The 15,143-nt window shown below is 33.1% G+C and overlaps 1 protein-coding gene across 5 annotated transcripts in view; it reads right to left on the reverse strand.

The window, feature by feature from the left end:
* MIER3 (MIER family member 3) overlaps positions 1-15,143 on the reverse strand; it is a 30,141-nt gene that overhangs the window by 11,683 nt on the left and 3,315 nt on the right. For all 5 annotated transcript variants that reach the window (XM_051990922.1, XM_051990945.1, XM_051990929.1 and 2 more), the window contains exons 3-7: positions 12,223-12,368; positions 4,471-4,605; positions 2,731-2,851; positions 1,754-1,839; positions 1,495-1,567 (exon numbers count right to left, since the gene is read on the reverse strand). In XM_051990922.1, coding sequence (XP_051846882.1) covers positions 1,495-1,567; positions 1,754-1,839; positions 2,731-2,851; positions 4,471-4,605; positions 12,223-12,368 — 561 coding nt within the window. The remainder of the gene's footprint in view (positions 1-1,494; positions 1,568-1,753; positions 1,840-2,730; positions 2,852-4,470; positions 4,606-12,222; positions 12,369-15,143) is intronic.

The raw sequence follows: 15,143 nt of genomic DNA on the forward strand, positions 1-15,143 counted from the left end.
CTTTGCATCAAAAGGCTACTACTTTGGAAAAAGGATGAGAGCTGAATCTAGTAGAGATACTCCTCCTTCCTTTCCTTAAGGAGCATAGAAGTTGACTAGCCAGGTATGACCACATATCTCTGTAATCTCTATATCTGCTGGACCCCTGAGACTAGTGGACTGTGTGAATTTGTGAGTTCTGCACTGCACAACAGCTAAATGTGGTAATGTGGTAAGCCCCCTCAATGGGAAGCCTGCCACACTGCCTAAGAAGGACCAATCTATCCAGGCCAGAAAATGAAGCTTAAAGCCTCTGTAGTGATACACATTCTGGCAGTAGCTGCTATGCTCCCAAGAGAAAGGAAAAAGAAACAATAACTATAGCATGTGTGTTTGAGAGAGCACAGCAGTGTTCAAACGGTGCTTCAGCACCTTAAAATAATAAGCAACAAAGGTCACTGAATCCAACCCATATCCAAGCAAGCATCTCTCCTGCCACTCCTGCTATCGGCATGCACACAGCCTTCCCCATGGCCCAAGGTAGAGCTTTCTAAAATTTCCTTTCAGAAATTCCCACACATTTAGTGCTCTGACTCCTATGGCCAAAGAAAGGATGTCTAATTCTTAACGATGCTTCAAATATCTGAAAACAATGATTCAATTTCTTGCTGCCCCAATAAAATCCCCCAAGTCTTCTCTTTTCCAGATGAAACTTACTTAGTATCTTTAAATGATCCTTCTTTGGCCTGGTTTTGAAGCCCTTTACCATTCTGAATACCCTCATCTGGTCATGTTCTAGTTTGTCAATATTATTTGTCAAGAGCTATTAAACTCTAAGCATTTGCCTGCTTAGCTTCTTCCCTACTCTGCTATAGGGCAGCAAGTGGATTTCCCCTGTTCTTTCTTCTGCAAATGTCTTTTACTTAATAAATACTCAGAATCCTCTGAAAAGGTGATAGCTATGACGTTCTCATGACTCTTAAAGATGATTCAAACCTGCCATTTTCTATTAGAGTGCTGCTGTTGCATTGATTTGCTATTTACAGGACTGTTTGGGTGCAGAGCTGCAAAGAGATGGCCCTCATACTCAGATTTTTGATATTTAGGGAAAAAAAAAAAAGAAAAAGTTCAGTTTGAATACTTCCCATAGCAACAGGGCAAATCTAGGCTGGGTACAAAGAAAAGCTTCCCAATAATAAAATTTCCAAAAGCTGAATGGGACTGCCTCAAGAAGGAATGAATTCCTCATCTCTGGAAATTGTTGAGTAAAGGCTGTTTGTGGAAACATTATGGAGGATATTCCTGACAGGAAAATGTAAGATTCAATGTCCTCTGAAATCTCTTCCTACTTTGCTATCCCTCAATTCTGTGACTATGTTGACATAGCCCGATACCAGTGAACTGGTTCCCTAGTACCTGTATTAATAATTCTATGATGATTGGGCTACTTTCTATTTATGTAGCTTTACAAGGGTGAATTAATCAAGCAAAACCCTTCAAAATCCAGAATCTTACCCTTTTCATTACAGCTGTACTTTCCAAGATAGGGTGGAATTTCAGCTTGATATTGTAAACCCACCATTATTTCCTAAAAGAAAGTTTAGGGAAAAAAGAGCTGAGTGTTATATGCTGGGAACAAATATTCATTATTAAGTAATTTAAGAAATACAATTTTACACAGCTTAAAAAAAATTTCTATTTTTGGTTTTAGAATGAGTAAAAATGACATTCTGGATCAAAAGGCCTGCGGAGAATTGTTAGTCATTCCATTTACCTTCCTTAAATCTTCAGATGAATTACCAGCATCTGCTTCAACATCTTCACCCTCTGATTCCTTATCTCCATCATAAGTAGTGTTAGCTTTATACATAACCCAAAAAAGAGGGGGGAAAGTTAATTTATCTGTTTTGGGATTAAGAGACACACAAAGATAAAACACAAAATGTTCTGACTCAAATAAACTAAAAGTATGTCTTTTTATATTAGCCAAAATAGAATATTATATTCTTATCATAATATAAATGTAAATGGTGTGAAACTATGTGCTCTTTTATTAGGAAAGTATAAGGTAGCTAGTGTGTATTAATATTTATTTAAAATTTAAAGTACTATATATTCCCATTACTGTAACCCAGAAAATGACAAACATATTAGAACTACCCTTATGTCCATGACAATAATGTTACCAATAGCTCTTTACAAAAATACATGGATAACTCAATTTTTTTTTTTATACTTTGATATAAGGCAAGTCAGATAAGTTTTATGTTTATATGAGGAAAGATGGAAGGGATAGTGGTGCTATTTCTATTCAATAATTTTGAGCTTTGATATACTCAAGACTGAAGGAGAAAAGTAAGTCAAATAAAATGCCAACAATAATAAAAATCTCCTTTTGAGCACTGATGGGATTTTCAAAACCAAGGTAGCAAGAAGGATTTTCTCTACCAATAAAAAACTTCTGTGAAATTTCATGGCTGAACTAAGACTAGTTACCATAGCAACAATGAGTCTGGTGACAGAAAACAGAAAATTTGTAAAGATTAGGTTAATTTATTTATTTTAAAAAGCACCACATTTTTCCTATGCCCTGATAAACGGTACCAGATTTGAATTATATTAGCATTTGGATAGAATTTGGGTAGTCATTTAAAAATATTCTGAACATGAAGCTATTAATAAACCCAAGAAAATGTCATCAACCTATAGCAAAAAAAACTGTAATTAACCAATAATTATTAGTTTTCCTACATCTTAAAGGTCGAGGGAAGAAGTCTGTAGCTTCATGTGAAGTGACTGATGGTGTTAGATCATCAGCAGAAGACTGTGTTTCTTCATCATCACCTGACAAGAGGTCTTTTGCTATTTCCTCCTATATTAGAAAAAAGGCAGGCTATAGTTAGAGGTGAGCAAATTTCATCAAACTCTTAACAGATTAAGAATTGCTTGAAACCACCTAAGTTTTGAAAGAAGTAGATTTCAAATTCTCCTGTAATCTTAGTCCAAGAACTATAAATACGATCTCAATTGCAACTTAGCAATTCTTGAAAACTTGGAACAATAACACTTTTACTCTGCTTAATCTGTGAAAATGCAGAAAGTATGCCTAAAGCAACAAACCAATTTTTAAGAAAGACTTTCATAAGAAACAATATCTAACAAACAAAAAAAAAACCTGTCAAAAACTACTAAGAGATGATAAATAACTAGAAAAAAAGTCCTATGCCATGTATATACATTTTTTTAAGACTTGAAATATACTAGGTATAATTACTCTACAAGCTCACAAGATATGACTTATGCCTTACACTGTAGTTTGAAATTCTAACAGACTACAGAAAACCATCTAGCAAACCCTATCTATCTGAGGCCCAATCTCAAACCCTTTGGACATTAAATAACTGATGAATTCCTATCAGTTATCTTTAACTTTATTTAATTAGATATTTCAATATCTCACTTATTTATAAGAACAGCATAAATAAGCTTTACCTTTAAAAAATACAGGACTATGAAATAATAATCTTATTAGTAGGATGTACAAAAACGATGAACAATATTATTAGAAACTTCATAATAAAGCAGAAATAACCTAGAAGAATTGGGATGTGAATTCTCGTCACAATTCTCTTTATTCTTTCCTGAACAGACAGTAATTCTCATATCCTGGTAAAGTGAGAAGGGAGAATGGTATGTTGTGTGTGACTTCTCTCTTTTTAAATTGTTCCTTGTATACCAGGCCAGCCTAAGTAGCATCTCACCTCCTTCCAGGCAACTAAATCAAGAAAATTTCAGGCTAGGGATTATGTCAGCTGGACCTGCTGACATCACTTAAGAGGGATCTGAATGTCCCACTTCTGGGCCTATAATGCCACTGATCCAAAGTTGAATATACTTAATTTATTCTTAAACTTGCTCAAACCCCTCCTAGTTAGTTAAAAGAAGTTATCTTGCTAGAGGACATGTTAATTTAGATATCATTATATTTAATGTTTCTTTAAGCTCATATATTACAGGTGTATCTAAATTTAAATACATTGTATCCATTATAATAAAGCCCAAAGTCATGGGTGAATCCACAAATTCGTGTAAAATTATTAATAGTGTTTATAAATTATTTGTGACCAAAAAAACCCCAAACCCAAACCTACCAATCAGCAAGTACCAACTATGTTGCAGGCATTGCACCAGGAGCTCAGGGATAGAGAAGCAAAAGTGAAACTGTCCCTTATTCTCAAGAAGCTTACATTTATATTTAAGATGAGGCCAACAGCAAGAGAAAAATATAAAAGACAACAGTAGAATGTAAGATCCTTGAGAGTAAAGACTATTTTACTTTTGTTTTATAGCCTCGGCATCTAATTTAGTCCATAGTTGAATTGAAGGGAACAAAAAATCATATCCATATATAAACAAACAAAAAACAGCCAAAGATGATAAAAAAAAATTTTAAATTTTAAATGACAATAAACATAATTAGTGTTGACTTACCTTGTCCAGTGTCATATCTGGTAATTCATCTGCAAGTTCACTTGGGGAGCTATTTGCACTGGAACCTGCTATTCCCGGAATAGTCGATTCATAGCCATAGAATGCCAGCAAATCTTCCAAAGGCATATTTCCTTCCTTGTCAAAGATATAAACAACATATATGTATTCTGCAAAGAGAGTCCATTACTGAATTACAAGTAAACAGTATATCTTTACACATTCTAAAAAGTATAGAAAGGAACTAAGCTATTTAGAGTGTATCAAGAGAACAAAGTAGTTAACTAGAGGCGGAGGTGGAAACATCAAAACTTCAATAAAATGAGATTTTTTGGTGGATGAGTTCAATATGCTTTTACAGAAAAGATTACAAGAACCTGAAAGTCCCCAAATAGTTGTTTTTTGTGCAGATGCTTTTCATTTTCTACATCACTTAAAAGGTGACTTTTGCTTAAAAACGTCCACTGAAGCAATTGTACTGAGGTGCTGCTGGCTCAGATTGCTTATGAATTTCTCCTACTTTCTCACTATGAGAGAGAATTTAGTGACACTCTATTAATTGATAAGTCCCTATGCTCCCAGAAAGAATGAACTTTTTCATCATTTATTAGTTTATACTTCACTCTAATTAGAAAATGTACAGCTGGCAATGTTGCTGAAAATTTCCTAAAGTATCTGGCTTGGCTATTATATAACAAGAACATTTTCATGTTACTGATGTGAAGCTACAATTGTCTGATACTGAACTTTCCTTGATCATCTACAGTAGCTAATATTATTGACTCCACCCTCTTGCTTAAGTCTCTCTTTGTCTTTTCTCTTCCTAATTCTCCTTCTATCTCTCTGACTGTTCCTTCTTGGTCTTCTCTGCTTGTTTCTCTTCTGTCACACTAGCACAAGAATCCTTCAATACTCTATCCTTCACCCTCTTTAATTCTTTCCATTTAGCTTTCTCATATACCTTCATGGCTTAAATTTTTATTACCATATAGAAGACATATATCTATATATAGATATATATAGATCTACATATATATCTATATATATAGATATACGTATATATCTATATCTCCAGGATTTTGTTCCCTTGTTTCCACTTGCTTGTTGGACTCTCCACTTGTATGTACCATCACACTTTAAACTCAATATATTCAAAACTTAACTCATCATCTTCCTTCAAAATCTTTCCTCCCCTAATTTCCATATATCTGTGAGAGCACCACCATTCTCCTAGTCACTTGGGTTCAAAACTTTGGAGTCAACTGGAAAGAGGGAAACAGTGGATCAGATTTTATGGAGTTGCTACAGAGTGAAACTATTTGGGGAAAGACTTGATGGTAAAGAAAGAAGTCTGTGATAGAGAAAAAATGCCTTTCAAAACACTTTCACATGTATAGGCTATGGAAGCAAGGCGGGAGACTACCTGGCTGACCAGACTTGAAGGATGAAGCTCATGGAAAGTCTGGTGAGAAATGGAACATTGGTCAGGACTGCTCTATCCTGAAAGATAAAGGACTGTGGGACCAATGATCAAAAGCAGTCAGATGCTAATCTACCACTAAGAGAACAAAGCCTGTGAAGCAGAATTATATTCTGTTATAAATATGGGAGAGATGAACATAGATGTGTTGGGTGCATTCAAAGTGATGCTCAACCAGGGACCCCCAAATAGCTACATCTTTTCCATCATTTGAGATTGAAGTGTACAAGCCAATAAGCAAATATAACTCTTAAACAACATTAATAGGTTCAGTACCAAGTCTAGTATTATATTTTAAATGAGACTGGAATTCTAATATAAATGTTGTCATGTGTTTGATTATATGCCAAGTATTTGTTGAACAGTCAGAATTACTGCATGCGATTTATGACTGTACAATTTTACTGAGCTTCTCTATGTTAATTTTTGAAGCTTATGATCAGAAATTAAAATATAATCAGAAGCACTTATAACTGTTTCAACTTTAAAAACTCAAGCCTCATATACTACATAACACTTCACACATAGTTTCTGCAAATCCGCTTCTGCTTATGTCACCTTGTTCCTGCCACTTACTTCTGACCAGTCCTTTTCCCTAACCATGATACCTTCTCTGCCCCAGAACCTATTTAATTATTTTCTAAGTTCTGTTAATTCTATGTCTGCACATTCCCCTGTCTATCTCCTCCATTCTTGTATCAATATTTCATCTTAGGCTTTCGTTATTTCTGCCTTCACAATTGTTGCAGAATTTTATAAGCTTTTCTGTCTCCAGAGGATCCTCTCCTGCCCAGTGAGTTCCTCCCAAAGTAATCTTACTAATATAATGATCTGATCATATCGTTACTTGGCTCAAAAACTGATCTGTAGACTAAAATACAGACCTATAGTCTTGCCATTTGAAGGCCTCCATCATCTTGTGACAAACTATGTCCTAGTCTTCTAGCACGTCATTCTCCTTTTCATGCTTACAATGAAAACAACTGGCCTACTCACTGTTCTTCAAGCTCATTCAATGAGCTCTGACTCTCATATCTTTGGACAGTCTGTCACCAACGCTTGGAAAATGTTTCCTTGACTTTTCTATCCCAAGGCTTACCTTAAGTGCTACTTCTCCTTCCCTTACTAAAGGTACTCACCACCCTTTCTCTCCCATTATCTCTCCTCAATCTCTAGGCATTCATTTTGCCCTAACTGTATCAGTTTTTTCTATCTCTCCTCCCTGCCTGATCACCAGCTTCTTGAAGAAGATGATATTCTGTATCTCCTTTGTCTCTTTAAAGATGAGCCCTTCATTAGGAGGTGATTAGCCAACACTTGAACTGAAATGAACTGACTATGATCATTTACAGACGACAGCACTTCAGTACAGAAAAAGGAAGTCACTTGTCTTAAAATCATAAAATCAGCTTTGATTCTGACAGTCAACTTCAGTTATGCTATTGTTCAATCACAAAGTCAGTCTGATTTGTATAAATTACTTTTAATTGTCATTTCTGACTGTACATAGAAATAACTTTGAAATTATCATCTTACTGTAGACTGTTTTTCTTATTAAAGTTGAAATGTATTTCAAACCAAATTTATATATGCTAAAGTCCCTTAAGAAGCATTTTAATTCAAACACAAAGCAAGTTGATGGATTAGAGAAGGTATAGTGGAAAAACTCTCAATTTGGACTCAGACAACCTGGTTCTAAATCTTATTCCTGCTACTACTTATGACTGCGTAAGCAAGTCATTTACTCACTGACTCTTAGTTCTCTCATCTGCAAGTGGAAGTATACTAATTAGATTATCTCTAAGGTCCCCTCCAGTTTTAAATTGATGATTCTCTGTTAACTAATTTACTTGTAATTTTTAGCAATTTATATTACTAAATTCCAAACAAATGTCACTCACCTGATTTAATAGCTTACATGCTTTTCTGAATACAAGTCTATTATGTGGTTTTTGAAAAGCTGCTTTATTGTTTTATGTACATTTATATGTATAGAGCTAAAGAATACAGTCCATTGTGAAAATTAATCATGATGTAATTTGAAAAAATATTTCTGTTAAGCAAATATCAAAAAGCATCTAGAGTGGGGCATTGCTAAACATATAAATATCCTATATTCTTTAAATTTTTGTTAAGCATTAGAGAAGTCAGAAGTAGAAAAGCTGTTTTAATCTATTGATTAGAATTAAAGTATTATTACTTTATAATTTTACAAAACAGGCTAGAGCTGAAGCAATTAGGTACTTAAAAATGGAATGAATTTATCCACAGTGAATTGGTAGTAGAACTAAAAATTTTTAATAGTGTCCTATTTCAGGGACTCAAATACGTTTTAAAATATACTTTATTAATTCCAATTTAATTTTAAGTGTCCCATTTTCTAATTATATAATTTACTGATTGTCACTGATTTTAAAAGCCTTAAAGAATTTTTTTCAATAGATCTGTCTTCTGGAATTCATCAATGATAAATATATTTTTAAAGATGAAAACTTCCCCCAAAGACTTTTAATGGTAGAATGGATATTTTAAATTTATGCTTTAAAATAAGAGTTATCAAAAGAAAAGGACAACATTGAAACAACACCTGTTAGTTTAGTTCATTTAAACTCCTCTCTCTCCAAACCTTTACAATAGCCATTAAATGGTTTAACTGTTAGCAGCACTCTAATAACTCCTTTCTAATTTCTTATTATCTATTGGAGACACTAAAAATGCTTCAATCAAAAAAAGTGGGAAATAGTAATTACAAGTCCATGAATGATCAAAAATAGGTTATAAAATTATTCATGTTAAAAAACATACTAAGGCCAAATTGATAAGTGTCATGTCTCTAGAACCACTGAACAATGTATAAATATGGCATTTTCCTATCATTTTTATGACTATTTCTACTACACTATTTCTACCCCTCTCCTGTAGGTGCTCATGGCTCAGAGGTACCTAACACAGCTTGTATTGGTAAGTCCAGCCAAGGTGGAGGGGGACAAGCAGAGAGGGCATTCTCCTGACCTGCTGACTGGCTATGTCTGTTGTCAGAGGACTTGTCTGCCTAAATTCATAACTTTGCCATCAGATTGGCAGCAGGGTATTTGTTTTGTTTTTTTTTTTAATTCCATAGCAACTCTAAAAACCATCTACTTAGCTATAAAGACCATGAAATCTGAGTTAATGGAGACAGTACCAACACCAGTGAAATGAAAGATTCTTGAATGATCTGCTCTGCTTATCTTTATTTAACATAGATAAAAATCCATTAATTCTTTATAAAACATTCAAATATCCTTTGAGCTTGATACAAGTCCTGCTGATGTGGCACTGTGTGCCTATCTTATCCCTAACTAATTAACAGTTCTATATGCTTTATGTTACCACAAATTTCCAGCTAGAGATGGCAATAAAAAAAATGAAAGTAAAGTTTTAAAATACTTTTTAAAGATTAGAAACACAACGAATTAGATATAGAAAGATAAGTATCTCTGTAGACCTGCAGTTTGGAGTTTTTTGATCTATAAAACAAAGACAGGATAATTTATTAGTGGGAATTCCCAAATAAAATGAAAATCACGGTTATGATATCCCCATGCCCTATGAATAAGTAAATGAAGACCGAGCAGTCAGACTGCTATCTGAGGTTAGAGATTATATCCTATACCTCTCTGGATCTCCAATCTAGCACACACTGGGAACTCAATAAAACTCAATAAAAGCTTTCTATTAGTAATGATTTTTTCCTCTAACTCTTTAAAGATGTTTTCTTTATCTTTGTAAAAAGTTCATTAAAACATAGGTTAAACCACTTGTTAAAGTGGACTCTTCAAAAAGGTAGACTTCCCAGTAGGAATATGTAAGATAACATAGTACAGGAATTCCTCATACCACTACAAAGCCAACAAAGCCATCCCAAACAAACAAGTTTTCTGATGCTCAGAGAGCTAAAGTAAAATATGTTGCTCATAGACAGAGATGGGATTTAAACTCCAGTCTTCCCGACTCCAAGTTCAATGTATCATTCTCTAACTAATGGAACATATAATCTACAGGAAGATGGTCAAACTGGTTAAAAAAATTTGTGGGCTTCTACATTTTGGTTATTTTTTTTGCCTTTCTTAATTAAACATTCCAAAACCTTATATCAACTTATACATAAGTTTTTAGATAAAACAAAATAATCTCCCTTTCACCAAATTCCAAAATAACTTTCTAAAGACACATGCATGATGAGCATGATAAAAATTTATATAAAACACTGAAAAATGAAAACGAGCCATTGTTTAAAAAGAAAATTCAACATCACATAAAAGAATTCCAATCAAATTTCAATTATTTTATTCTGTTTTCAGACTTAAAACTCAAATACAAGAAATCTGTTTCCATTCTCTTCTGTTCAGGAGGAATGGATTGTCTTCAAGGACACACAAATATATCCAAAACAGAATTCAAAAGATCACAAATCAAACTTTAAAAATTTGGGAAAAGTACTGATTGACTGAAAATATAAAGGGAAAATTTACACTCTCCCTTTTTCTTCCTCTGATCTCTATCCCCTATTTATCTGGGAAGGCATGCTACTATCTAACGCTTGAATGATGTGTGAAAATTAAGCTGCTAACCTGGTAGCCTGACTTTAACTCTATATCATAGCTCTGCTACTATGGGACAGTTACCTAATAAACCTAGCTCACTAACTCTTCTGAACTTAAAAGTAGAAAGGATACACTATTGAACACGAAGAGAAGTTAGCCCAGAAAAAGTCCAAAGCTGCATTGTAAAGGTTCAACAACTAACTGAGCATTTCTTTTGTAAGCTTCATCACCAAAACAATTTTTGTGGTCACTCTATCCATCTCTCAGTAGAGGGTAAAAAAAAGGAATTTTCTTCTTATGTCAAAGAATTTCCTAATATATATTTCCCTAAATTTCCAATTTGCTTTGTTTTCATGGGAAATTTATAGAGTATATATCTTTGAATATTTGCTCAGACTTCAGACTGTCAACAAAATATAAAAACTCAATACATCTAATTGCATCTGTGCAGGTCAGAAAAAAGAAGAGATGAGTGCTCAACATCAACAGACAGAACCCAAGGTTCTACCTATGATATAAAAGTAAATAATAAAAAATATAAATATATCAGGCCACAGGGCTATTTGAGGATATGAAGTTCTTTGAATTCTCCAGGCAAAAGATGTTACATAAATGTTGAGTATTATGAGTACTAGGAGTAAGGAATGTAACTAAGAAAATAACCTTTGCTCTAGTCTGGGTAGAAACATACAAAGAAGATGGTTAGTTTTAGATAAATGGAGCTTTATGTGACCAATGTAGCAACCAAATTTTAATAATTATTAGACATTTAAACATATGACACAAGATACAAAAAAATCTCCTAAGTGTCATGCCTATCAGATATTTACAATCAGAAAGAAAAACTAAATTATAGTCTTGCCCTCTCTTCTCCATCCTCATATATTACATATACACTCAAATATACTAAGATGCATTAAATAAGACAGAATTTTCAAGAAATATCTTTTGCATATAGGTCCTCTTTTATCAAGGCAAAGTTAGCATCTAGAAGATGAGTGTATTCTCTCTCCATTTACCTATTTTTCTCTTATTAATTTAGATGTAAATATATGGGGTATATAACATATGTAAATTAGTTCTTTGTTGAATACCACTCATTTGTAATATTTAATAAAATTTTTCTAATAATGTAGCTAGGCTCCAGAAGCTAGCACCTAGGAATACTTCTCCTATCTAGTTGTTTCATATGCATTTTTAAAAGGAAATATCACATTGATTGTGAAAGAGATATGCAAAATAGAGTATCTATGTTTGATTTTTAAAAGATGATATTAGGAAATATTTTACTGATCAACATGTAAAAGTTAAATATATAATGTATCCTCTTTAAATATTTTTAGAAGTATTCCCTATTTGGCATAAATTCAGGACTAAAATGGCAAGGTATTGTCTTCTATTAAAAATGCTGTGCTGGAATTCAAGAAACCTACATTCTAATTTGATCTACAAATAATTTATGACAGATAAGTCACTACACGACTGTGACTTGGTTTCTTCAACTGTAAAATGGCTATAATAGTTGTCACCATACTTCCCTCACAGAGGTAGTATGAGGATAAAATGAATTTAACAATAGAAATTATTAACTGTGCTCTAAAATCACTGGGTGGAATTCCTTCATATTAAACTTTGTTAATATTTTTAATCTCGTTATGCTAAACAGTACCATAAAATAATCTTTCTTACCTTTTCTAAATCTTCTATTTCAGAACTGAAGTTTTTGCCCTCATCCATCATTTCTTCTTCTTCAAGAGTTCTTTCATCATCATAGTCATGTACCAACATTTCAGCAGTGGGGTCAAAATCATGATCCTCAGAAGACAAAGACCCAACTATAATAAAAATAACCCAAGTCACTTGACATAGCCATAAAATGTGTACAAAGTAAAATTGTGTTCTTTAAACTACAGGTCTACATGTTTCATTAAATTCATTTCCTTGTAGCCTTTAAAATAAAGCACAATAATACAAGATCCCATTAATGCTTCTTTACCCTTACTACCTAAGAAGGCTTCCTAGTTCTTCAGCTCCTCCAAAGAAGCTGGTTTAGACATGGCTCAGAAGCACGGTAAAGCATGGGCCTGAAACAACACTTGACTCTTAACAGTCAATGGTGGAAACCTGGGCTCAAATCCTGGCTGTGACACAGATTTTACTAGCTATGTGGCCTTAGATTAAACTTTCTAAAACTTGGCTTCCTCTCCTGTGTCGTGAAAAGGTTAAATGACTTGGCTTCTAAAGGCCTTTACACCAGCTCTAGAGCTAGGATTCTGGCAGCCCTAATAAGGTAATTTTATTTTTGACATAATAAAGTCAAATTTACTTTAAAAATCTGAACAAAAGCAAAATGAGAACACAGCCCACACAGGCAAAAAGAAATTTAATCTCTTCGGCTGACAGATTCCAAGTTTCATGAGGGCAGGCTGAGTCCTAATTATTTCTGTATCTTCCCAGTTTTTATTTAAAATAGGTGTTTAACAAATAACCAAGATGCATCATTAAAATCTCCTGCTTTTTAAAAGTGGCTTAGTTCATACAGAAGGAAAACATTTTTCAGAGAGGAAACAATTTCTTAAACCTGGTTAGTTATGGGCCATCTGTTTGCCAAAGCAATTCATTCTGTGAAAGGGTTGTCACTTTTTCATTTCTGTAAAGCTCCATTGTTATGGTAAAATAAAAGTGTTAGACTTATTTCGTATTACATCTTAAAGCTAAATGATAAAAAATTTTTTTAAAGTTCTTAAGGATTATTTTGGAGAAAGGCATTTATTAAGACATTTCCCCAGCATTTTCATGTATGATGCTACATCTTTAGTTCTTATCAGTTTGTTCATCTTCCTTTCAATATCAAAATTAAACAGAGGCAATAGTATTCTTCAATAAGAAAACAAACAGAAAATGACAAACTAGTGACAAACTCTCAAGAGCCCTGTCACTAAATTTAAGAGAAAAAAATTAGCTTTCCTTCATTTGTTTCACACTGATATTTCATTCAATTAGATCAATTATTTTTCACTATTTAAAAACCCCATAACCATTTTAATACTTTTTCTGACTTCATAAAACCCCAATCACCATTCCTAAGTAAATACAATTGCAATAGAATATAATTCTTTTAAGTTTATTTCTGTAATGATAATCTTTAAGGAAAAAAAACAAACAAACAAATAAATAAATAAAAAGCCTGTCTCAAGAGATGGCTATACCTACCAGAACATTAAAGCTTTAGTGAACCATAAAGGGACCATTCCCCCCCCCCCCACACTCCCCCAAAGAAATGTCAGTTTGAAAGGACTAAAATAAAATATATGCTACTAAATTTTGTTTTCTGGATAATTCCTGGGAACTTCTCATTCTTGAGCTCTGAGGTTTAATTACATTATGTCCTCCCAGCCAAAGATTTCTATGGTACTGTAAGGGCACAGATTCTGTATGTCCCTTTTAATTGCAAAATTATATGGAACAATGATTACAAAGTTTTCTGGGAGCCTTGCAAGATTCTTGCACAAATGTGTCTGTAATATATGTATTAGTTGATTAATTTAAAAGAAGATGGTGCTTTATTTAGTTACCAAGACTGTAATTTGTCATCAATTTCACTTTTCTTTTCACTTATATCTATAAAATAGCAGATAGCTGAGTAAAATAAAACTGAAAAAACAACTATCATCATCACTTAAGGTGGTTAGAATTATAAAATCGTTAATTTTACTTTATTTTAATTATTATCACAAAAATATATATATAAAGGACAGACTGGGACAGTAATGTTTTCATTCACAATTAAATGTTTTTTTTTTAAAAAACAACTTAGAAAAATTTGCCAGCCTATAGCATTTTTCTTCGTTCATGAAGTGATATCCTCCATTTAGATATCTTTTTAAAAAATTTAGATAGAATTCTGTGGCCTTAATGCTACATGAATGGGAATGTATTAAGTGCTGCTGTTTTGTTTTTTAACCAAGTATTGTCAATGAGAAGGCATTACCCTCAGCTGGATTAAATTTTAAAAACATTTTCTGAAATGTATTCTAGTGAAAATTATCTTTAAATCCCTTTATATCATACTAAAACCAACTTACTTAAGAGTAATGATAACTATTCTACTAACCTCAAATATTGTCATTTGGATATAAATTACTTAATGCTATTTAAAGAAATCTGTTTAAAGGATGATAATCAGTTATGTGACAATAATTTCTGATTCTACTGAAAGCACCTTGAGAAGTCAGTCACTTTCCCTGTTCCCTTTAAATTTTTACTTTAATATAGACTTTTCCTTTTTGATCACACTCATAAACAGAACTGGAAAGGACTTTAGAGACCTTCTAATCTAATCTTCTCATTTCATAGATAATCATTAGGACACCAGCCCACTTAAGTTTCCAACTCAAAACCTGCAAAATAAATTTAATCTATGTGAGTCAAAATAAATTGTGTTGGGAAAGCAGTATTATGTGGTCCCCAGTCCAGAAAGAACAAGTAACTGTCAATATTTAGTATCGAGTTAATCTTTCAAAATCTCAAAACAAAATCTGAAGTTAGTAACTAAACAGTATTCCAAGAAAACTTTCTAAAGGAGTGTTTTTTCAGGCCTGCCCCAAATT

Source organism: Antechinus flavipes, chromosome 1, assembly GCF_016432865.1.
Source record: "Antechinus flavipes isolate AdamAnt ecotype Samford, QLD, Australia chromosome 1, AdamAnt_v2, whole genome shotgun sequence".
Taxonomy (NCBI): Eukaryota; Metazoa; Chordata; class Mammalia; order Dasyuromorphia; family Dasyuridae; genus Antechinus; species Antechinus flavipes.